The sequence below is a fragment of the Hippocampus zosterae genome, chromosome 11, assembly GCF_025434085.1.
Source record: "Hippocampus zosterae strain Florida chromosome 11, ASM2543408v3, whole genome shotgun sequence".
Taxonomy (NCBI): Eukaryota; Metazoa; Chordata; class Actinopteri; order Syngnathiformes; family Syngnathidae; genus Hippocampus; species Hippocampus zosterae.
Window position 1 is genome coordinate 3,285,011 of NC_067461.1, and position 23,273 is coordinate 3,308,283.

General features: G+C 48.0%; 1 protein-coding gene across 2 annotated transcripts in view; it reads right to left on the bottom strand.

Moving 5' to 3' along the window:
* The window catches only part of grid1a (glutamate receptor, ionotropic, delta 1a), a 218,918-nt gene that overhangs the window by 84,419 nt on the left and 111,226 nt on the right, over positions 1-23,273 (bottom strand). For both annotated transcript variants that reach the window (XM_052079707.1, XM_052079708.1), the window contains exon 3: positions 5,483-5,767. In XM_052079707.1, coding sequence (XP_051935667.1) covers positions 5,483-5,767 — 285 coding nt within the window. The remainder of the gene's footprint in view (positions 1-5,482; positions 5,768-23,273) is intronic.

A 23,273-nucleotide genomic window follows, 5' to 3' on the forward strand; every position in this document is an offset into this window, starting at 1 on the left:
ACAATTTAGAGTGTTCAATCAGCCTGCCACGCATGTTTTTGGAATGTGGGAGGAAACCGGAGCACCCGGAGAAAACCCACGCAGGCCCGGTTGCCAGCCAATCGCAGGGCACACAGAAACGAACAACCATTCGCACTCACACTCACACCTAGGGACAATTTAGAGTGTTCAATCAGCCTGCCACGCATGTTTTTGGAATGTGGGAGGAAACCGGAGTACCCGGAGAAAACCCACGCAGGCCCAGGGAGAACCTGAATCGGTTGCCAGCCAATCGCAGGGCACACAGAGACGAACAACCATTCGCACTCACACTCACACCTGGGGACAATTTAGAGTGTTCAATCAGCCTGCCACGCATGTTTTTGGAATGTGGGAGGAAACCGGAGCACCCGGAGAAAACCCACGCAGGCCCGGTTGCCAGCCAATCGCAGGGCACACAGAAACGAACAACCATTCGCACTCACACTCACACCTAGGGACAATTTAGAGTGTTCAATCAGCCTGCCACGCATGTTTTTGGAATGTGGGAGGAAACCGGAGCACCCGGAGAAAACCCACGCAGGCCCGGGGAGAACATGCAAACTCCACACAGGGAGGCCGGAGGTGGAATCGAACCCGGTACCTCTGCACTGTGATGCCGACGTGCTAACCACTGGACTACCGGGCCGCCCTTCCTTCCAAAATTAATTTAAATTTATTTAACAATCACAGGTTACTGTACATTTATTTATTATTTACATCAGTCAAATGTGGATTACTGATTTTTTAAAACTTTTTTTTTACCTTTTTCCAAGAACAACATCATGTATAATTGTCGTAAAGCCAGGCTGAAAACTCAGTTCGTAGATTCTCCGATGTTCACCCAAGTTACCATCACGTTTTCGACTTACTCTCTGGCAAGTAAGCGCTTGCCCAGGAGGAGATTGCGCATTCTGTGTAAATTGAAAGAAAAGAAAAGAAAAAAAAACATGATCTGACCTCCTTTTCTTTCCACTTGTATTTTTCTGCAGGCGGTTATGTTTGGCCTCAGTAATCGTGCTGCAAGGACAGCGAGCTCAGACTGCTGGCGGATGAGGATCCCAATTTGACGCTGTAGTACGGGGCGGCGGGAAGCTTATTAAGGAGTCTGAAATGAACCTCTTTTTTTTTTTCCTATTCCAAAGCTCTATCAATACTCTACGCCGGCAACCCGCTGTGTTCACTTCCAGTATTTTTATTTTTATTTTTTTAAGTCAACTCAACGGTATTTATAGAGCACTTTCAAACAGCCATCGCTGCATACAAAGTGCCGTACATGGAGCAATTTAACATGCACAATAAACAGTAAGACAAATCGGTAATAAAGGCGGTAGAAAGCACCAAGCAGTAAAATCAAGAACAAAACTAAGTCATGCTGAGTCGAATGCCAAAGAATACAAGTGAGTTTTGGAGGAGGGCTTTGAAGATGGGCAGCGAGGAGGCTTGCCGAATGTTCAGTGTGAGGTCATTCCAGAGAGAATTTTATGCTACAATTCGTCAAGAGCAGTTTGTGATTTGATGAAAAGATAAGCACGACTCGGGTTCATTATACGCGACATCACCTGTGGGCTCCCCTGCACCGAAACAAAACAAAACAAAACAAAAAGAAAAAGATAAAGCTCATTAGCACTCGCGATGGCACTCCTCCAAACTTCAAAAGTGGCTTCGGAGGGGTCTCGGCGCGACAATGCGGCGTGTCCGCGTGCGGCCTTGCCAATAAAGAGGTCACGCGCAGCCATTTGGCTTTTTTTTTTTCGCAAAGGAAAAGGTCGGGTCCACGGAGCCGCCATACTGAGTGCGGAGAAAACTAAAATGGAGAGCGTCGGAAAATCCAGAAGACACTATCGGGACACGCTTGTCTTTCATGGTGCCACAGATGATCCAATTAGGCTCTGATTTGTCTTTTTGTAGCGCCGCCTATGCTATCCTGTTGCCGCTGTTGTTGTTGTTGTTGTTTAACAGCGCCGCCCGACAAGCCAGATGGTCCGTTTGCCAAATACATTTGGGAAAGAAATTGCAGAAAGTGTAGCGCCACTGGAAAAGGGATGCAACTTTACTTTATGAACTGACTGGGAGATCCTGTTGTCTGGTTTCAATGTTCATTCATTCATTCATCTTCCAAGCCGCTTGATCCTCACCAGGGTCGCGGGGGGTGCTGGAGCCTATCCCAGCTGTCTTCGGGCAGCAGGCGGGGGACACCCTGAATCGGTTGCCAGCCAATCGCAGGGCACACAGAAACGAACAACCATTCGCACTCACACTCACACCTAGGGACAATTTAGAGTGTTCAATCAGCCTGCCATGCATGTTTTTGGAATGTGGGAGGAAACCGGAGCACCCGGAGAAAACCCACACAGGCCCGGTTGCCAGCCAATCGCAGGGCACACAGAAACGAACAACCATTCACACTCACACTCACACCTAGGGACAATTTAGAGTGTTCAATCAGCCTGCCATGCATATTTTTTGGAATGTGGGAGGAAATCGGAGCACCCGGAGAAAACCCACACAGGCCCGGTTGCCAGCCAATCGCAGGGCACACAGAAACGAACAACCATTCACACTCACACTCACACCTAGGGACAATTTAGAGTGTTCAATCAGCCTGCCACGCATGTTTTTGGAATGTGGGAGGAAACCGGAGCACCCGGAGAAAACCCACGCAGGCCCGGGGAGAACATGCAAACTCCACACAGGGAGGCCGGAGCTGGAATCGAACCCGGTACCTCTGCACTGTGAAGCCGACGTGCTAACCACTGGACTACCGGGCCGCCCTGGTTTCAATGTGATGTCACAATTATGATTGAATCATTTCAATTATAATACATTTTATTAATAAGCGCCTTTCAAAATACTCAAGGTCGCTTTACAATCGAGGTCGTTTATGTTCTCATCAGCTTTTCCCTTTGTCTAAATAGGTTTCACGTTCCGGCCTCCCTGTGTGTGGAGTTTGCATGTTCTCCCCGGGCCTGCGTGGGTTTTCTCCGGGTACTCCGGTTTCTCCCCACGTTCCAAAAACAGGCATGGCAGGCTAATTGAACACTCTAAATTGTCCCTAGGTGTGAGTGTGAGCGCGCGTGGTTGTTGGTCTATGCGTGCCCTGCGATTGGCTGGCGACCGGTTCAGGGTGTGTGTCCCCCCGCTGGGATAGGCTCCGGCACACCCCGCGACCCTTATGAGGGTAAGCCGATCAGAAAATGAATGGATGTATTCCTAGTGAGATTCTAGAACTCTACGGCCGCATCGGTGAAGCGTGCTGCTGGTAATTCCACGGGGCGACCATGTACAGCTGCCAATTGAACTGAACTCGTTCCCTTGTATTTATGCTAGCTAGCTGACGGCTAACAAAAGCAGCGGGATGCGTTTGAAAGTGTTTTGTGGGAAATATTCACTTCTTCGTTCGGCCAATTGAACTCACTGGGCTGCTTCACAGCGGCGGCGGGCGATGACTCCAAGTGTCGTGGACAAGTCTATCACCTGACCCGAATTTGATTGATTATGCATTTCATTGCCGAAGACAAAAGCACACCAAGCAACAAGAGGGTCTGAGCCGCGGCAATGACTCCGTGTTCCTGACTTCAGGCTGTAACTGACTATAAAAGATGTGCAGCCAAGTATTGCGAAAAGGAACGTTTGACGGAGGGTTGTTCATTAGTCAGATTACTTTCGGTCCCTGAAGAAGTGGAAGTCAGACATACAAACAGTCGGAATTGCTGCACCGTTAAGTAGCCTCAAATTAAATCTGAAAGCCTAACGACAGTAACTGAACACGCGAGTGAACAGATTTGTCGCCATCTTCCGTCTTCGTTGCAATGTCTGCATGTTTTGCCGTGCCTGGAACCAAACCATTTCCTGATTTGGAAACTAGCTCCTGCCCATTAGCATCTTTCTTCAGCTCCATGTTGGTTGCTAACAAGAGCTACAATGGCAGTGGTGGCGTCTCGGTCCCTTTTGTCTCCCCCGCAACAAGTTCTGCTTCGGTGTAACAAAGTTTCGAGTGGAAAAGTTTTGAAGTAGTTAAAAAAAAAAAGTGATTGAGACGTTTCCATATCAAGCGTGAATAAAATATCAATTGAAGTGAGTTTGGCGATATAACGTGCAGCAGTATAGGCATTCTTCATTGGGTTCTGTGTTGAAAAAAAACAACAAAAAAACCCAAAACAGAGGCATCTTCTTCTGCGACGGCTCAGAGTCTTCCATCTCCTCGAAAGATGTTCAAAGGCCGCAGCCATACATGATTTATACGCATATTTCCATTGAGTAAAACATTACATTGTAAAAATTCCACGATGGCGGCCCGGTAGTCCAGTGGTTAGCATGTCGGCTTCACAGTGCAGAGGTACCGGGTTCGATTCCAGCTCCGGCCTCCCTGTGTGGAGTTTGCATGTTCTCCCCGGGCCTGTGTGGGTTTTCTCCGGGTGCTCCGGTTTCCTCCCACATTCCAAAAATATGCATGGCAGGCTGATTGAACACTCTAAATTGTCCCGAGGTGTGAGTGTGAGTGCGAATGGTTGTTCGTTTCTGTGTGCCCTGCGATTGGCTGGCAACCGATTCAGGTTCTCCCCGGGCCTGCGTGGGTTTTCTCCGGGTACTCCGGTTTCCTCCCACATTCCAAAAACATGCGTGGCAGGCTGATTGAACACTCTAAATTGTCCCTAGGTGTGAGTGCGGATGGTTGTTCGTTTCTGTGTGCCCTGCGATTGGCTGGCAACCGATTCAGGTTCTCCCCGGGCCTGCGTAGGTTTTCTCCGGGTACTCCGGTTTCCTCCCACATTCCAAAAACATGCGTGGCAGGCTGATTGAACACTCTAAATTGTCCCTAGGTGTGAGTGCGAATGGTTGTTCGTCTCTGTGTGCTCTGCGATTGGCTGGCAACCGGGCCTGCGTGGGTTTTCTCCGGGTGCTCCGGTTTCCTCCCACATTCCAAAAACATGCGTGGCAGGCTGATGGTTGTTCGTCTATGTGTGCCCTGCGATTGGCTGGCAACCGATTCAGGGTGTCCCCCGCCTACTGCCCGGAGACAGCTGGGATGGGCTCCAGCACCCCCCGCGACCCTGGTGAGGATCAAGCGGTACGGAAGATGAATGAATGAATGAAATTCCACGATCAACATTTGCGCAGGGGGTGCGCGGTGGTAGTACTGTGGAAGTGTTGACAGAAGAACACCAAATACTCTCGCCGTTTTCGAGTGGGTAATCTATTTGATGAAATTAATTGGTGGCTCGGTCGAGTCGTTTTCACACAGACTTTGTGCGCTAAAACACATTTCCTTTGCCTTTCACGCAATTCCTTTTGCCGATGTTAGCATCTTCCCGACATCAGACGCCTGGTCGTGTCTCAAACCGGGGATATGGACCCGACACTCGGCACGGAAAGCTAGCTTGAGGATACCGCTTCGAGACGGAACATGTCCGTGCGTGGTATCTTTGCCACTGACAATCCAACCCGATAAACCGAACCTTACCGTAGTCACTCTCGTAGAAGATGATAAACTTCTGCCAGTAGAGCTCCGAGACAAGGGTGAGCAGGACGTCACTGATACGGACGGGCGGCCTGGCGGCCAGCGTGTAGCTCTCGCCGTCCGGGCTGGGGTTGAACTGGCAGGCGGTGCGCGGAACGCCGTCGCCGTTCCTCTGGATGAACAGGTGGGGGATGTGCATGGCGTCGGTCAGCGACTGCAAGGCGCTGGCGGCGGCGCAGCCCGTGGAGGTGACCAAGGCCAGGATCCCCTGGTTCATCAACTCGCATGCTGGACGAGAAAAAAACAAAAAACAAAAACAAAACGAGAAGTTGTTGGTTTTCATCAGTAGACGGACGCGGACAGATGTGAGACGGGCTCCATTTAGACATGATCGGACGACCTGTTTATTATCCCTCCATCCATCCATTTTCTGAACCGCTTAATCCTCACTAGGGTCGCGGGGGGTGCTGGAGCCTATCCCAGCCGTCTTCGGGCAGTAGGCGGGGGACACCCTGGATCAGTTGCCAGCCAATCGCAGGGCACACAGAGACGAACAACCATCCACGCTCACACTCACACCTAGGGACAATTTAGAGTGTTCAATCAGCCTGCCACGCATGATTTTGGAATGTGGGAGGAAACCGGAGCACCCGGAGAAAACCCACACAGGCCCGGTTGCCAGCCAATCGCAGGGCACACATAGACAAACAACCATCCACGCTCACATTCACACCTAGGGACAATTTAGAGCGTCCAATCAGCCTGCCATGCATGTTTTTGGAATGTGGGAGGAAACCGGAGCACCCGGAGAAAACCCACACAGGCCCGGTTGCCAGCCAATCGCAGGGCACACAGAAACGAACAACCATTTGCACTCACACTCACAACTAGGGAAAATTTTTAGAGTGTTCAATCAGCCTGCCATGCATGTTTTTGGAATGTGGGAGGAAACCGGAGCACCCGGAGAAAACCCACGCAGGCCCGGGGAGAACATGCAAACTCCACACAGGGAGGCCGGAGCTGGAATCGAACCCGGTACTTCTGCACTGTGAAGCCGACGTGCTAACCACTGGACTACCGGGCCGCACGCACCTGTTTATTAGGATAATTCAAAAAATACGAAGATTTAACGACGGAAATTGACAATATGGGATCAAATGAATGTCACATCAAGGCACAGAGAACAGACACCCCTTTTGGGTCAAGTGCTAAAACTGCCAATCGGAAAAATCTCATTTGGATGCATTGCGCAACACGGCCTTCCGAACCGGCCTTCAAAAAACGGAAGACGGGTCTTTGTGTGTCCCACCGAGGATTACGGCTGAGCCCCCTGCACATGAGCCGAGATCACACGAAGCGAGGAGGAGGTTCCCGCTCAAGTTGTAATGCAACGGAAGGCGCCGAGCGGCTCAGGAGGAGGGCCCGCGCCCATCCCCAAAACCAGACGCCCGCTCCGAATGGGGAGCCGGCGGCGGCATCGTCACGGGCACCCTCAAGTTTGATTGACATGATAGATGTGGGTTAATGAGCCCAGATTAAAACCGCAGATGCGTGTTTTGGAGCGTCGCAGTTGGCCCCTACATTTTTATTTACAACTCAGACTTTTCATCCTCTTGGGGTGGTGGATCAGGACGTCTGCCGGGAAAGGCGCCAACACATATTTGAAAGATGAAAATGTCATCCTCGGTATTATTAATATGTCAGTATCTGACCCCCCCCCCCACCCCCCTCAAAAAACAACAACCTAAAATAAGTTTTGTCTGGCCTAGGGTAAATAATGTATGACTGCGAATAGACTTGAAGGGCATGTTTGTCATCCATTATTGAGTTGTTTGACAGCTCATCAGAAACCCGAGAGGATGAAAAAGCGGCGCAACGGCATCGTATCAAAACAGCCATCGCGCAGAATGCACACATCATCAACCGAAGTGAAAATATGAAATCTTTCACTCAATTGAATCTTTCATACAGTTGTCAGCAGAGGGGGGGTTGAATTTGCAACACTTAATTTGAAGGACCACCCTAGTGGGGAACATCCATCCTTCCATTTTCTGATCCGCTTAATCCTCTCAAGGGGTGCTGGAGTCTCTCCCAACCATCTTCGGGCAGGAGGTGGGGGACACCCTGAACCGGTCGCCAGCCAATCGTAGGGCACACGGAGACGAACAACCATCTGCGCTCCCACTCACACCGTGGGGACAATTTTGAGTGTTCAATCAGCCTGCCACGCATGTTTTTGGAATGTGGGAGGAAACCGGAGCACCCGGAGAAAACCCACGCAGGCCCGGGGAGAACATGCAAACTCCACACAGGGAGGCCGGTGCTGAGCACTGTGAGGTTGACGCGGTAACTGTCATTTTTGGTGACACCAAATAATGTTTTTTGGATCCCAAAATAGTAGACACCAGACAAAACTCCGTAACAAAAATGTTTCATACTAAAACACAACGACAAAGTCGAAAAGTGCTGTTTAAGTAAGGACCAGGAAAAGACAAAACAAAAGGAAGATGCAAATGCAAAGTACCCAATTCACATAAGCAATGAACAAAAACAAAAACCATACTTACAAAACCACATTACCGAGAAAACAAGAGCAAACACGACGAGAGCGAGGGGTCGAGGAAAAAGGTCACATGAGCAGCAGCAAGGTACACAATTCTCCGACACCCAGCAGACAGTTTGGGGGTCCTTAAATACAGAGTTCCCTAATTGCAAGGTTGGCAGCAGGTGTGCAACCAGCAAGTCCACCCAGTCTGCCACCTGCTGGCGAGGCCAAGAACAGGAACATGACATAAACCACTCGCACCACCAGTGGGGGAACATCTTATCCAAAAGCAACAATCCCGACGGCCTCCCAAAGCTTTTCATACTCCCCAATGATGTCATCTGTTTGAATAATAGAACAATTCAGTCCCAAAACAGTCACCAAATGACAGGTCACTTCCTACGCCAACCTGTTCTAAAGCCACAGAAACTACAAGAACAAAGCCAAAAAAAAGGAAAATCAATCATGACACCAGTAGAGTGTGTGAAGGGGGAGGTAAGAAAAATACTGACCGCACTCCAAGCGTACGACTGCATTAAGGAACGACAAATCCCACTAGTAGGGGCCGCTAAAATAAGAGTGAGCGAGAACGGAAACCTCGCATTGACAGCCAAGTGGGATTGGTGCCTGTGGTTGTTTTGTAGGAGCGCGAGATTGAGTTAGGCTTTGAAGCGTATTACGATGAATACTGTACATGAATTGAGAAGGCACAAGAAAATAAGATGTGCTCGTGTGAAGGGAGACTCCACAAAAAAAAAGTGTGCAAAAAACAAACAAAAACTCCAAAAAAGCAGGGTACTTAGCACAGACACATGAGGGAACCAGTGACTATAAAACCAAATAAAATGAACTTAATTTGACTCCAGTCTAGGGTCCGATTGATCTGAATTTATTTTTTTTTAAGTCCGATGCCGATAGTTGGGGAAATAAAATTTGGATAACCGAATCATTGGCCAGTTAACTGTAAGAATATATGAAGAAGAAAATAACTTATACGCTATATAACGCTTATAACACTGAATTACAGGCAGAACCTTTGAGTGTTTTCCAATTCTCTCTCCTTAATATTTGTTGAACTTTACAACTGCAAGAACTGGGTCATTTTTTTTAATATGCCAAATATTATTTTCATTTTTATAACGTCGCCAATAGATGCTATTCATTAGCCGCTTTACGGCATTTCCTATCATCTGTTAGTGGCAGAGTTATGCGGCCTAAGTCTCTGTTTTATGTTTAGCTCGACAGTAAACTTCAACTGACAGTGGCAATAAACAGATTGAAGGGTTTTTTTTTTTGGGGGGGGGGGGGACAAGTGTTGAATGTCAAATGACAAAATGACAAACGCTGCTTGTTATGAACTAAGCGGAATTGACATCACTGAGGGGAATCTTGAGCTCGGATTTCTGAACTCGATATGCTCAAAGACCTTTGATCTTAGAAGTTTATGTTGTGTTACGTGGATAGATAACACAATTTTATACTTTTATAGTTTTTTGAATAAGGGCAAGAACTAACAAATATTAGCAAACAGTTTTGCCATTTTCAACAGTGCTTGAATTGAGGTTACACTGTCAGCTCTGAGGATGAAATCAACTTAACTTCACTCGGGACGGGAGACGCAGAAAGTCTTTGCTATTAGGTCAGGCGTGTCCAAAGTCCGGCCCGCGGGCCAAATCCGGCCCGCGGTCGAATTTCATCCGGCCCTCGGCCCCCGTCATAAAATCAGTGCCGTCTGGCCCGCAGGTTGGGCGCAATGGAACACGTGTTGCATTGACTGAGGTCTCGTAGACTGGTGAGTGATGTTTCATAGAGTTCCCTCTAGTGGCTAAATGAGTAATAGCATTCACTAAATGAGTAATAGCATTTAGACACTAGAGGGCATCACTCACGAGTTAACAAGACATCACTCCGTGTTTATATTGACTGATATGTCATATTTCAAATTCCTGTTTCGAATGAACCAAAAGAAATTCTTAAGATTGTTGAAATTAAAATAAAAATGGAAATGTGAAACAGACTGGCTTACTAAAATTTGCTGAACAATATTGTTGTTCAATGTAAAGAATGTCAGCCAAGGTCGGCCCCCCGACATTTTACCACATAAAATCTGGCCCCCTTGGCAAAAAGTTTGGACACCCCTGTATTAGGTGGAAACCTTGTACGTCTATTTTGAACGAAAACTAGACCAAAAATCCTATAAATCAAAAAATCTATAAATACTGTTGACTTGACTTGACAAAATCAAAAATTTTCATCGATTAAAAACTAGCGGGCGGCCGAGTAGCCCAGAGGTTAGCACGTCCGCTTCACAGTGCAGAGGTATCGGGTTCGATTCCAGCTCCGGCCTCCCTGTGTGGAGTTTGCATGTTCTCCCCGGGCCTGCGTGGGTTTTCTCCGGGTGCTCCGGTTTCCTCCCACATTCCAAAAACATGCGTGGCAGGCTGATTGAACACTCTAAATTGTCCCTAGCTGTGAGTGTGAGTGCGAATGGTTGTTTGTTTCTGTGTGCCCTGCGATTGGCTGGCAACCGATTCAGGGTGTCCTCCGCCTACTGCCCGAAGACGGCTGGGATAGGCTCCAGCACCCACCGCGACCCTTGTGAGGATCAAGCGGCTCGGAAGATGAATGAATGAATGAATGAATAAAAACTAGCAATGACTAAAACGTGATCAAAAAGCATTTTTGCCCCTAAGACTGAAAAATCTAAAATGGATTCCAACTTTAAAAGCCACAGAATCTCAATTGGCGGACCTTCATCTGGTGCGTCAAGATCGCTGTCACTTCCAGGCACAAAATGTATGTTCCATGTTCCTATTTTAGCATCATAAAGAGCACGCGCACTCACATTCAAGCCTATCGCCAGGCAGGAAGTCCGCTGACAGGCAAAAGGAGGACGACGCAGTCATTGCCAAGGATGATAATGGTGGAATAATGACGCTTAAATGGTCCCGGTGAAGTGGTCGGGGATCCATCGCTCATTCCCTGGAAGCTATCCGACACCTTTGCCACCGAGCGACGTGACATACATTTGAAAAATGCTTTCTTTGGACCAATTCCTTCTTAACGGGCGTCTTCACATGCGGACGTTTTTAACTTGAAGATGGACGCGCAGATGAAAGAGTTGTTTCTTGAGACGGCCGCATCGATCCGAGGATGATTTCTCTCGGATCGATGGATGAATGCTTCAGCTGGATGGATGAATTAAGGGATGGATTTTTTTTTTTGATGGATAGAAAGTAGGAGCGAGTCATTATGCTTTGATCTGAGCCGAGATGCATCTCTATTGCGGATGACGTCGGCTGAACAAAAGCGAGTGAATCTTCGTCCTCGGAGCACCTTGTCGTCATTGGTTGCGGGCACAAGAAAAGAAAAAGAAGATGATGATAAAGATGCTAGGACGAAAAAAAAAAGAGACAATTCAATTTGGTCCGACGCCGACTGCTTGCCAATGAAAACGCAAAGTCATCTTGGCTGTGCTGACTTTCGGAACTTAATACGACGGCCCGCCACAATGGCACCGAATGCTTGGCGAACTGCACTTGTCTCATTGATTTCACGGGCGAAATGAGGCGGTCGGTCTCTTTTAAAGACGCTCGGCGACTCGCAGCAAAGTCACAGGATTCGACACGGGAGTCGCCGACCGCGGAGACTCGTGTCGGGATTCATCGTCGGCACCGTTTTGGCCCGCCGTGACGGATCCGATGCAGACGGCTCCTGCCGCGTGTGATCTCATAATCGACCGCCTTTTCGGGTTCTTCAGACGCTCTCCTCGTTTTTTGTGCATAAGATATGGGGAGATTAGAAAGGCTGCAAATTCGCAATAACTCGTTCTTACAAGAAACAAAAACGAGATTTTGAAGATTGGAGATGAAACGGTGCAAAGCTTTGGCCCAGTTGGTGTTACACTTTAAAATGTGAAGACTGCACAAAGTATCGGTAGTAGAAACTCACTGAAATAGCGCACTCGGGTTCATTGTGAAATTAATCGCGAAATTAATCGCGAAATTAATCGCTCACGTCGGGTGTTGACCCCGCACAAGCAGCACCTGACTAACCAACCGGGGCCAAAACACGGTACAACACGGCTTCGGTTTAACATCTAAACGTCCTACAACACTGCAGTTTCGGTAACAATGAGTCATACCCCCCCACCCCCTCCCCACCCTGTAAACGGCCGGCCACAAATCTTGCCGTGCCCTCACTTTTCGGAAGATAAACATCCGCGGCTCTCTCTCCTCGCTTTCACTCCCCGCTGTCAGACTAAGGTGAGAGTATATTGTCGTCAATACTATCGATGCCAAGGCGGCCATGTCATCCGTACCGTGATGTACTACTTCACGGCTCTAAATTGACCCCCCCCACCCCCGCCCGCGGCAGAAATGGACTTAGTGTGGCAAATTTTACACAGAAAGTAGTCAGCAATGCGCACCAACACGTATGCGTAGACACAACCGATAACAATAACGTTATCTGCTACCACGACTTTTGAGAGCCCGTCATCAGTCTTAGGCGTTTTGCCCGACGACGGCGTGGACTCAAAAGATTCTTCAATTGGCAAAATCGCCCGCGGTCTTCATCTCTGCGGGTCGGGGGCGGAAAATCCACCCGACTTCATTCATTCATTCATTCATCTCCCGAGCCGCTTGATCCTCACTAGGGTCGCGGGGGGTGCTGGAGCCTATCCCAGCTGTCTCCGGGCAGTAGGCAGGGGACACCCTGAATCGGTTGCCAGCCAATCGCAGGGCACACAGAAACGAACAACCATTCGCACTCACAATCACACCTAGAGACAATTTAGAGTGTTCAATCAGCCTGCCACGCATGTTTTTGGAATGTGGGAGGAAACCAGAGCACCCGGAGAAAACCCACGCAGGCCCCGGGAGAACATGCAAACTCCACACAGGGAGGCCGCAGCTGGAATCGAACCCGGTACCTCTGCACTGTGAAGCCGACGTGCTAACCACTGGACTACCGGGCCGCCCCACCCGACTTCATTTTCACTAAAACAAACGAGCGTGCCGTCCGTTCATTTTCTGTCGCGCTGATGCTGTGCACGGTTTCGGTGGCGGAGTCCCAGCTGATGAAAATGCGACTCTGTGCCGCTCCGAAGAGCGCGCGGTCATTGTGCTTGCGGTTTTCTCTTCTCCCGACACTCCGGAAATGACTGAAAAGTGATTGGGCGACTGCGGCTCTACTTTCTCGCACGCCAAAGGCATTACAATGAGTAAGTATACAGTAAAAGTGGGGGCTTAGGACAGAGCCCTGGAAGAAATATATTCGTTTTTGGCAACAACAAAATATATATAAATATATATACACAGTATTGGCAGCCCGGTAGTCCAGTGGTTAGCACGTTGGCTTCACAGTGCAGAGGTACCGGGTTCGATTCCAGCTCCAGCCTCCCTGTGTGGAGTTTGCATGTTCTCCCCGGGCCTGCGTGGGTTTTCTCCGGGTTTCCTCCCACATTCCAAAAACATGCGTGGCAGGCTGTTTGAACACTCTAAATTGTCCTTAGGTGTGAGTGTGAGCGCGGATGGTTATTCGTCTCTGTGTGCCCTGTGATTGGCTGGCAACCGATTTAGGGTGTCCCCCGCCTACTGCCTGGAGACAGCTGGGATAGGCTCCAGCACCCCCCGCGACCCTCGTGAGGATCAACCGGTACGGAAAATGAATATACGAATGAATATACAGTATATATAGATATCCTGGAACGTTTTACTTGTTAACGAATCTCCGTCTCTCTTTGTTCGCACTTTTATTCAGCTTTCCGTCAGCTTAACAGAACCGGAGCGCTCCCCCCAACTCTTGTCTAATAAGTCCAATATCATCCTTTACATTCAGCACCATGTTTGTTTCCTGCGCTCAGCCGACGCGAGGTCCAGGAGCTCAACTGGACGCGACGGCGAATGGCATTGTTCAATTCCCGTCTCGCCGAAGGTGTTCATCCAAATTGCAGGTTCTCATCAGAATTTCCGATACGGCGCTCGCTTGTGTTGAATCTCATTAGATTGTGCAGGTGCACCGAGTCTCGCACTTGGGGTGGGGGGGATGATGATAAATCATTCTCAACAGTTGGAGTGTTTACATTTGGCACGGGGTCATTTCACATCTCAAGGGAGCTTTTTTTTTTTTTTTTAAGCACTCATAAATGACACCGACTGTGCCATAAGTTACGTTTCAAAAGTATTGGAACGGTAAGGCCCGGTTTGTTTGTTTTTGCTGTAAAAGGCAAACACTGCCATTTGACATCGAGACGTACATATGCGACAAAAGATCATCGGGATCGGAGACTAAAAGTCCGCAACGCGTGATTGACAGGGCGAGTCAGACGACATTGATTGTACAAACAAAATTAAAAGCAAAGATTGAAAACCCCACCAAAAAGAGTCAATGTCAAGACTCAAACTCTATCGAGGATGCATTTTACGTGCTTCAGGCGGCCACAATCAAGGGTGGTGTGAAAACGAAAATAAATGTGAAAAATGCAGTTGAAGCATGCGGATAAGTGGGGGCGGGGCGTGAGGGGGGGGGGGTGCCATTTCGTATTGTGACACTCAGCCTGCCAGTAAGTCGGTGCTTCTCCACCACAAAGGATCGACTCGAACTCACGTCGGGCCTTAATCTTCCAGCCTCCTGTTCCCGCAGCGTGAATAACACGCGCGACACACTGACTGGCGGATAAAGCGCTCACATGTCCTACAGGGAGCCTCAAACAAAGCCGCACAACTCCTTCAGAAAAAAAAAACAATCCGCACGTGGCGCCGTCCCCGAAAAATAGACTTTTCCCTTGTACTTCAATGGATCCCTTCAGGATAGATGAAAATGCGCTACAGAGAGAGAGAGTCCATCATTTCAAAGTTCCCAACTCTAAATCGGGACTTGTCCATTTACTGTATAGAGCAAAAAAAAAGTCAAAAAGAACTCCTGTATTTGAACCTGCTGTATTTTCGCCCCGCCCCTTTCAGTGCCACCGCTCTGACATCATTATTTTGGCCTTGCAATTGACATTTAACATAAATTCATTCATTCATTCATTCATCTTCCATACCGCTTGATCCTCACGAGGGTCGCGGGGGGTGCTGGAGCCCATCCCAGCCGTCTTCAGGCAGTAGGCGGGGGACACCCTGAATCGGTTGCCAGCCAATCGCAGGGCACACAGAGATGAACAACCATCCAGGCTCACACTCACACCTAGGGACAATTTCGAGTGTTCAATCAGCCTGCCACGCATGTTTTTGGAATGTGGGAGGAAACCGGAGCACCCGGAGAAAACCCACGCAGGCCCGGGGGGGAACATGCAAACTCCACACAGGGAGGCCGCAGCTGGAATCGAACCCGGTACCTCTGCACTGTGAAGCCCACGTGCTAACCACTGGACTACCGGGCCGCCCTTTAACATAAATTGCTGTGCAAATTATTGCTATTATTATAATTTTTTTTGTGGGGGGGCGGGGGTTACAGAGGAACACGCCACTGGTAGTAGTCGCTGAAGTTCGACTTGCGATATTAATGAACATGAGTCACGCTAAGACGGAAGCACGCGTGCGCCGAGCCGATCATTAACCCTGCCACGGAAGGAGATGAAAGCATGCGGATTCTTCCATTTACTTGTTATTTGCATATGAAAATATGCTTCGTGTCGCCAGGTTCGCCAGACTCCTGCTCCTGACAACAAAGAGGAGCAATTTAGCTCAAGGCAACACGAGTCAAGGCGGTACTTACAAACAGCACAAAAGTACTGAAAAACTAAAAAAAAAATCTCAACCGCAAATATTTAAAAAAAAAAAAAAATCGGACATTTTTGTAGCGCATAGTGCTACCTTGACTTGCCATGAATACATTTCAGGCAAAAAAATATTTTTATTTCATGTCTCTAATGTAGCACAAACCACGAATCACAATTGACAATCAATTTGTCTGTCAATTATTTTGTCAATTAAATGACATTCTTTTATTCTTTTATTTTATTCATCATGAAAAAAAACTAATTCTGTTTCACAACACAAATTGGGGAAGAACAAAAAAAATCACTCAAAAACCCCCCCAAAATTTTTTTGCAAACTTCGGCATTCTGGTGAAAGCGCATGAGGACCTGTCAGATTAATCGGCTGATTAATTTGACCAGCTGATATTAGTTCTTTATCTGTCAATTATTTTGTCAATTAAGTGTCATTCTTTTAAAAACGTGAATCATTTTTTTTTTTTTTTTAAATGGGGATTATAGATAATGACTGTAGATCATGTCGTATTTGTGGATGTGCGCCTTTAAGGGGTCTGGCCTGGTGAGTGAGGTCAGAAGCAGAGTTGCAGCCTACCGCAGTTCATCATGAAAAAAAAAACAAATTCTGTTTCACAACACAAATTGGGAAAGAAAAAAAAATCACTCGAAAACCCCCCCCAAAATTTTTTGCAAACTTCGGCATTCTGGTGAAAGCGCATGAGGACCTGTCAGATTAATCGGCTGATTAATTTGACTAGCTGATATTAGTTCTTTTTAAAATGGCAAATATCGGACTTATTTTTCATCTTGCCAACTTTTGATGATTGTTTTGTCTTTTTTTTTTTTAATTAAATCTCCACATGAATTCATGGAAGGATAAGAAAGATAATGCCATTCAACCATTTCCAGGGTTGGCCATTTAAAGAGGCGGCGATGGCCCATTCATCACATCTTGCGCCTTCAAATACATTTTTTTAAACACTTTAGATTAATGTATTATGTAAATCAACTCCTGAAAAAGTAACGTAGCATCGAGTTAGACTCTCCGTGGTATGTAATGACCGTGTTATTCCCGTTATTTTGTTTCAACAATAAATGAATGGTCTTAATTAGCTTGGCAACAATTGCTCGACAGGCAATTAAGGACGCGGAATCTTGCAGTCTGGGGGAGGCGTTGTTAACAAGTCGCTGTCGGGCAGATGGTTCTCATGCTTCTTTTGCAGGTATTAACCTCAGTTTCAGTCGCTAACAAGCCGCGCTTTCAAGAGGTGTTTAAAATTTGGGCTGACGGTGATCAAATCCTCGACGCCAAGCGCGGCCGGATGGCAAAACAAACACGTTCATTATCCTCGGAGAAGGCGCGCCGCCCCGCGTGACGAGCAAATAAGTAAACCTCCAACTAATACGTCGCCGGTGCGCATTAAAAACGGCGGCTAATGGCCGTCACAAGGCACATTCGGCGTTATCGTGTTAATTAAGGCGCCGCGTTCCTCGCTGTATAAACACGTGCGGCAGCAGGAGTTCCATAATGCGCCTGCATTTACTGTACGATTGTTAAATTGCCACGAATGCCATTGTGACATATTTAGCCGGATGCTAGCAACAAACGCTCTTGTTCATTCCTTTTTTTTTTTCAATTTTTCAGAATTTGAGGGACTCAAATTGATCAGAAAGAGGACGGAGAGATTTGCCTCTCAGATTTGGTTGGCTGACATCACAAACGAGGCCTTGTGATGTTTCCAAACAACTTGGAGAGAGAACCTGTGGCACAGCAGCTGTGTGTGCTAGTGCAATTCGATACCAGTCAACACACTCAGTGTGTGTGTGTGTGTTTGCAGGTGTGAGCGAGGAGGCCCAATTGCGAGCTCTGATTTGCTTTATCGACCACGAGATCTCGGCGAGACGCAAAACGCGGAGCGTTGTTATTGGGTTATGTCACATCCAAGGGTCGGTGCGACGGGATGGCGGGGGGGGGGGGGGCTTCATTATTGTTGCTAAGCAAGAGAAGAAGATGGAGCCATGGGAATCGATCAACGATTTATCGCATGAGAGGCATTCGTAGCACGCATTGATGTGGTTAAGATATCCAAAGAAAAAAAAAATGTCCCGCCGTGTTGATTGTATGCATCTAACGAACACAAATGGAAGGAATTTGCTCTTGCGCAGCGGCTGATTTATTTTTTCTTTTGTTTTTAATTATTTACAAAGCGTTCTCTGAAAAAGAATCCAATTTCCGAAACATCAGCCATTCTCTTTGCTCAGTTCACCCCCGCAACTTATTAATTTCCTCTTTTGGGAAATGAGTAGCGTGCGGCGGCAGCAGCAGCAACAACAACACCGAGCAGGAGGAAACAGGAGGTCCCTCATGCATGAAATGAAAGTGTTTTTCCTCCACACAAACCGACAAGCCCCCCCTCCCCCCCCCAAAAAAAACTAAACCACAGGTGATGCTCATTTTAATCCCTTGAACAAGCGTTACCTCGGCAACAAGTGTATTCAACAAGGTTTTCATATGTATGCACAAGTCTCCCCCCCCACACATGCTCAAATTTCAAAGGTGAACCCCCCCACCCCCCCCCAAAAAAACCTGTGAAAAACACAAATCCCCATTTTTGCCCACGCAGGCACAGGGAGAACATGCAAACTCCACATAGGGAGGCAGGAGACTCGAACCCGCGACTTCTGCACTGTGAGCTCGAGGCGCTAACACTGAACCACCGGGCCCTGCCCGCATTCATTTCAATCCCTTCACAAAAAAAAGTATTTGATCCACTTTGTATCACTTTGGTGGCTTCTAAAAGAACATCGTTATTCGTGAAGTCAATTAAATTCAAGACTCGCTTGAACGTATTCGTAGTCCAATCCTGGACCAAGTCTGAAAAGACGTTTAAAAACGTCTTTGGGAGTGAATTCGTTTTCAAAAGAGTTTTTTTTTTTCACTGTAGCGGAACAATTGTTTGACGACGAGGAAGGGCGACCCACCCATCCGCCGAACCGGAAATATGATTTCCGTTTGTGTGGTCCCTAAATAAGCTGTCACACCCTAACCCCCCCGCCCCCCCCAAGAATGCACGCATGGCGGGAGCTGACAAAAGTCGCTCTATTACCATGTTGATAACATCAATTTGGCTTCACTTTGGTGGCTTCTAAAAGAACATCGTTATTCGTGAAGTCAATTAAATTCAAGACTCGCTTCAACTTATTCTTGCTTAAAACTCATTCAGTACCAGCCAATCCTGGACCAAGTCTGAAAAGACGTTTAAAAACGTCTTTGGGAGTGAATTAGTTTTCAAAAGAGGCAAGCAAGTGCACTTGTTTTTTTTTTTCACTGTAGCGGAACAATTGTTTGACGACGAGGAAGGGCGACCCACCCATCCGCCGAACCGGAAATATGATTTCCGTTTGTGTGGTCCCTAAATAAGCTGTCACCCCCCCCCCCCCCCCAAGAATGCACGCATGGCGGGAGCTGACAAAAGTCGCTCTATTACCATGTTGATAACATCAATTTGGCTCGTCACAATGGAACCAAGTGACAGCGCGAGCCCCCCCCCCGCGAAGCTGCTCGCTCGGCGCCGAGCCGCAAGGTTGGCGCTTTGATTAGAATCCGGGCCCGTCCATTCTTCCGTGCCCTCGCTACCTCCTACGGCAATTAGATTGATATCGAGCCTCGGGGTGGTGGGGGGGGGGGTGATTTTCGCTTGGGATGGAGATAAAGGGGAGCGTTTCCCCAAGAAGACATGTCGCAAATGGAGTTGATGATAGCCTCCACGTATCGGACGGGTGCGTCGGTTGGAGGTCGGCGCCGAACGCGCTGTTGCTGCGAAGGATGCTACGAAAAGTGCGCAAAAGTTTACAAGCGGCTGCTGCTGCTGCTTTTTAATTTTTTTTCCTCAGGGCTGATCAGCACACAAGTGACGTCTTTTGCATCGATTTTTTTTTCAAGGCAGCTTCCTTATATGGAGACCTAGCTAGAACATATAATGTACGATAAGAACCTCGGGAGGGGAAAGGTTTGGTGCTTAGCTTAATTTCTGTGTGTTTACTATAAAAAAAAGGAAGATACTCGCGCAGCGGCACAAAGCAGCCGTGTGATGCCCCCGGCTTTACGAGCGTCGTATACCGTACAATTGTTTTCCTTTCCGCTACGAGCCACAGGTGGCCCGTCGTCTTTACGGTGCAGCGGCGATCGGCCATGTGAACGACCCGAGCCGCCATCTGCTGCCGGTCGCCTGCTGTCTCCTCTCCGGTCCCCCCCCCCACACCCCCGATCTTAAAACGTCATCAAAATGTTTGTCCCAGTCATCTCTGCATGTGAATCGTTTGCATTTGCGGTGGCATTATTCGTATCGCTCTACCGTCGACGTTAGCTAAAAAAAAAAATCATCATTGGTTAGCATCCGGGTTTTCGTCATTTTCTCTAATTCAAGGGCGAAAGCCAAACAACGGCGTGCTCGCATTATGAGCGCGCATGAACATGGGACAACGGAGACTCTCTTTAGAGGTACTTATAGATAATAACCTTGCATAATTGACCGTGCCGTGCGGGAATTCTCCCTCGTAGCGCATTCGTCAGCCACTGGATGGAAACACTTAAATCATCTGCATTAGCAATTACAAAAAGCATTTGATTGAAAGTAAAGTACAAAACAAGACACTTAAAGGCATAAATTGGGTTCGCGAAGCAGGCCGGCGACGGCGGCTGTACGGAGAACGAGTGGATTGAAAGCCATTTGCATTCAGGCCTCGCCCCTACGCGAGTCTCGACCAAGTTGCCGGTCCCGCAACCACTTAGTCTTTATCGGACTGGATTGCCGCCAGACACCAATTTCACAAGATTGAAAAGATACATACATAGTCACTTCATTTAACTCATCCTGGAGGAGCAAAGGACAAGATGCTGATCGGAAGTACATCAGCGAGGGAACTTTCACCGAGTTACAGGAAAAAAAACAAAAAACACGGAGAGACGGGAAATGGAAAAACAAGGGGACTCGAGCCAAGGAGTGCAACTATTTCAAGACCATCAATAATCCATCTATCGATCCACTTTCTGTGCTCATTACGGTCAACAGTGAGCTGAAGCCTCCTCTAGCTATCCGGCTTTGGGACTGAACTGCCCGGAACTGCCCAGTCTGAATGACAGTCAATCAAAATCGATGATTGATCGATCAACAAGCATCCACTCTATCGTTGGAAGATGAATAGTTACGCAACGGATGCTGATGAGATAAGCATTGACCGTCATAAAGTCAAGCGTAAAGGTCAAGATTGCCTCCCCTCTTACCAAGGTGTCAAGGTTTGACCATCTTTATTTATCACGTAAATAAACTGTCCAGGAATCTGGATTACTCTTCAGTGGATATAGCGAGATCCTCAGGCTAAAGGAGTGTTCACATGCCCCCCCCCCCCCCCCCCCCCCGTAGAGCTTTCACACGTACAAAGTCATACTGGTGTCGCCCCCTGACAACAGTTGAAACCGGAGCAAACTTAACCCTGCTCAAGAGGTGGTTTAAAAATTCACTCTGAAACCTACATGGACGAAATCCCCCCCCCCCAGTGTGAAAAAATCTTCATTAACACCATTCCCACACTCCTGCCCCCCATACAACGAAAAAAAAACTGTTGCGTTAAACGAAATCTGAGATCAAACTTGCTACAGTGAAAAACCCCCTCTTGTGAAAAAAAAATCTCGCTGTAAACGTGATTTAATTTAAGAGGAGTTTCACTGTAAATGCAATTTTGCGGGGCAGCACCGATTTAAAATGGGACATATGAATGCCACAGGGGTCGGCTCGCTACGCGTGAGAAGAGTTGATTATATACGTGTACTGCATAATTTGCATCCTGGGTATCTTTCCTTTCGCTCCCTCTCATCCTTTTACGGTGTCTGATAGACCACAGCGTTGATTTGTCTGGGGAAGTACAAAGCATGCTTTTTGGATATTAGCAATAAGTTAATTCACCAGGCTTCCTCCCCCAAGAGTGCTTTCGACAAAGTCACCGTTGAAACCAAAAAAAAAATATATCCAGGAAGACAGCCGGCTGCGGAATGCCGCCCAATAGACTTGAGTACAGCAGGCAGTCTGGCACAATATTTCTCATTTGAATTTACAGTCTTAATATATTAAGGGCGGAATTTAATAGCGGCGTGGCTGAACTTGTTCACCCCAAACGAAGCGGTTAAGACAACGCGTCGGGCCTTGATCCGGTGAGTGATCTAGCAGGGGTGACGAAACGAACAAGCAAGACGGCGACCGGGTCGGCAGCATTAACCACCAGATGACACCTGTCAGCGCCCCCGACACCCTCCCGACAGCTCGTCGAGCCGTTCGTGCAATTTTCCTTCAAGCGCCACCGGAAAAAAAAAAAAAAAAAAAATCACGATGAGAGAATATTAAAGCCGCCTGTCAAGGAGGGACGGCTTTTTTTTTTTTGGATATCATCTCTAAAGGGCACCCGTGTTCAAGGATTAAGAGTGAAAGGCAGCCAAAAGAGATTTTACATTTTACATCGCAGTTTGGGGAAAACTACAAAACTACAGCGAGACATTAAATCGAACTGGCTCGGTTGCTGACGTGTTAAAAAGTCATTTTCACGTCGATGGCGTTGGAAGTGAGAAGACGTCTCTCTGCTGAAATGGGAGTCGAGGCTCAAAGACAATTAAAAAACAAATCCGAGCGCCATCGCCGACTCTGCTGCTTTTACTATTTTACGCCTGCCTCCAAATGAGATGACGCATGGCGTGTAACATGATCAGAGACGATTTCCAGGCAGGCAAAGAGAGTGCGCTACATGATGAAATATTCATTCATTCATTCATTCATTCATCTTCCGAGCCGCTTGATCCTCACTAGGGTCGCGGGGGGTGCTGGAGCCTATCCCAGCTGTCTTCGGGCAGTAGGCGGGGGACACCCTGAATCGGTTGCCAGCCAATCGCAGGGCACACAGAGACGAACAACCATTCGCACTCACACTCACACCTAGGGACAATTTTTAGAGTGTTCAATCAGCCTGCCATGCATGTTTTTGGAATGTGGGAGGAAACCGGAGCACCCGGAGAAAACCCACGCAGGCCCGGGGAGAACCTGAATCGGTTGCCAGCCAATCGCAGGGCACACAGAGACGAACAACCATTCGCACTCACACTCACACCTAGGGACAATTTAGAGTGTTCAATCAGCCTGCCACGCATGTTTTTGGAATGTGGGAGGAAACCGTAGCACCCGGAGAAAACCCACGCAGGCCCGGGGAGAACATGCAAACTCCACACAGGGAGGCCGGAGCTGGAATCGAACCCGGTACCTCTGCACTGTGAAGCCGACGTGCTAACCACTGGACTACCGGGCCGCCTATGATGAAATAAGTGTCAAAAAATACGAGCGGCGAAAAGAAAAACTCGTCATATCTTCAACATCCGCCAATGATAACTCTCGATTAAAATAAAGCGAGCGCCCTCTCCTCACCGCAGTCGCGGGAGGACTTGATGAGCGAGGAGGCTCTGTAACCAAGCGGCCTCTCCCCTCGGCGCA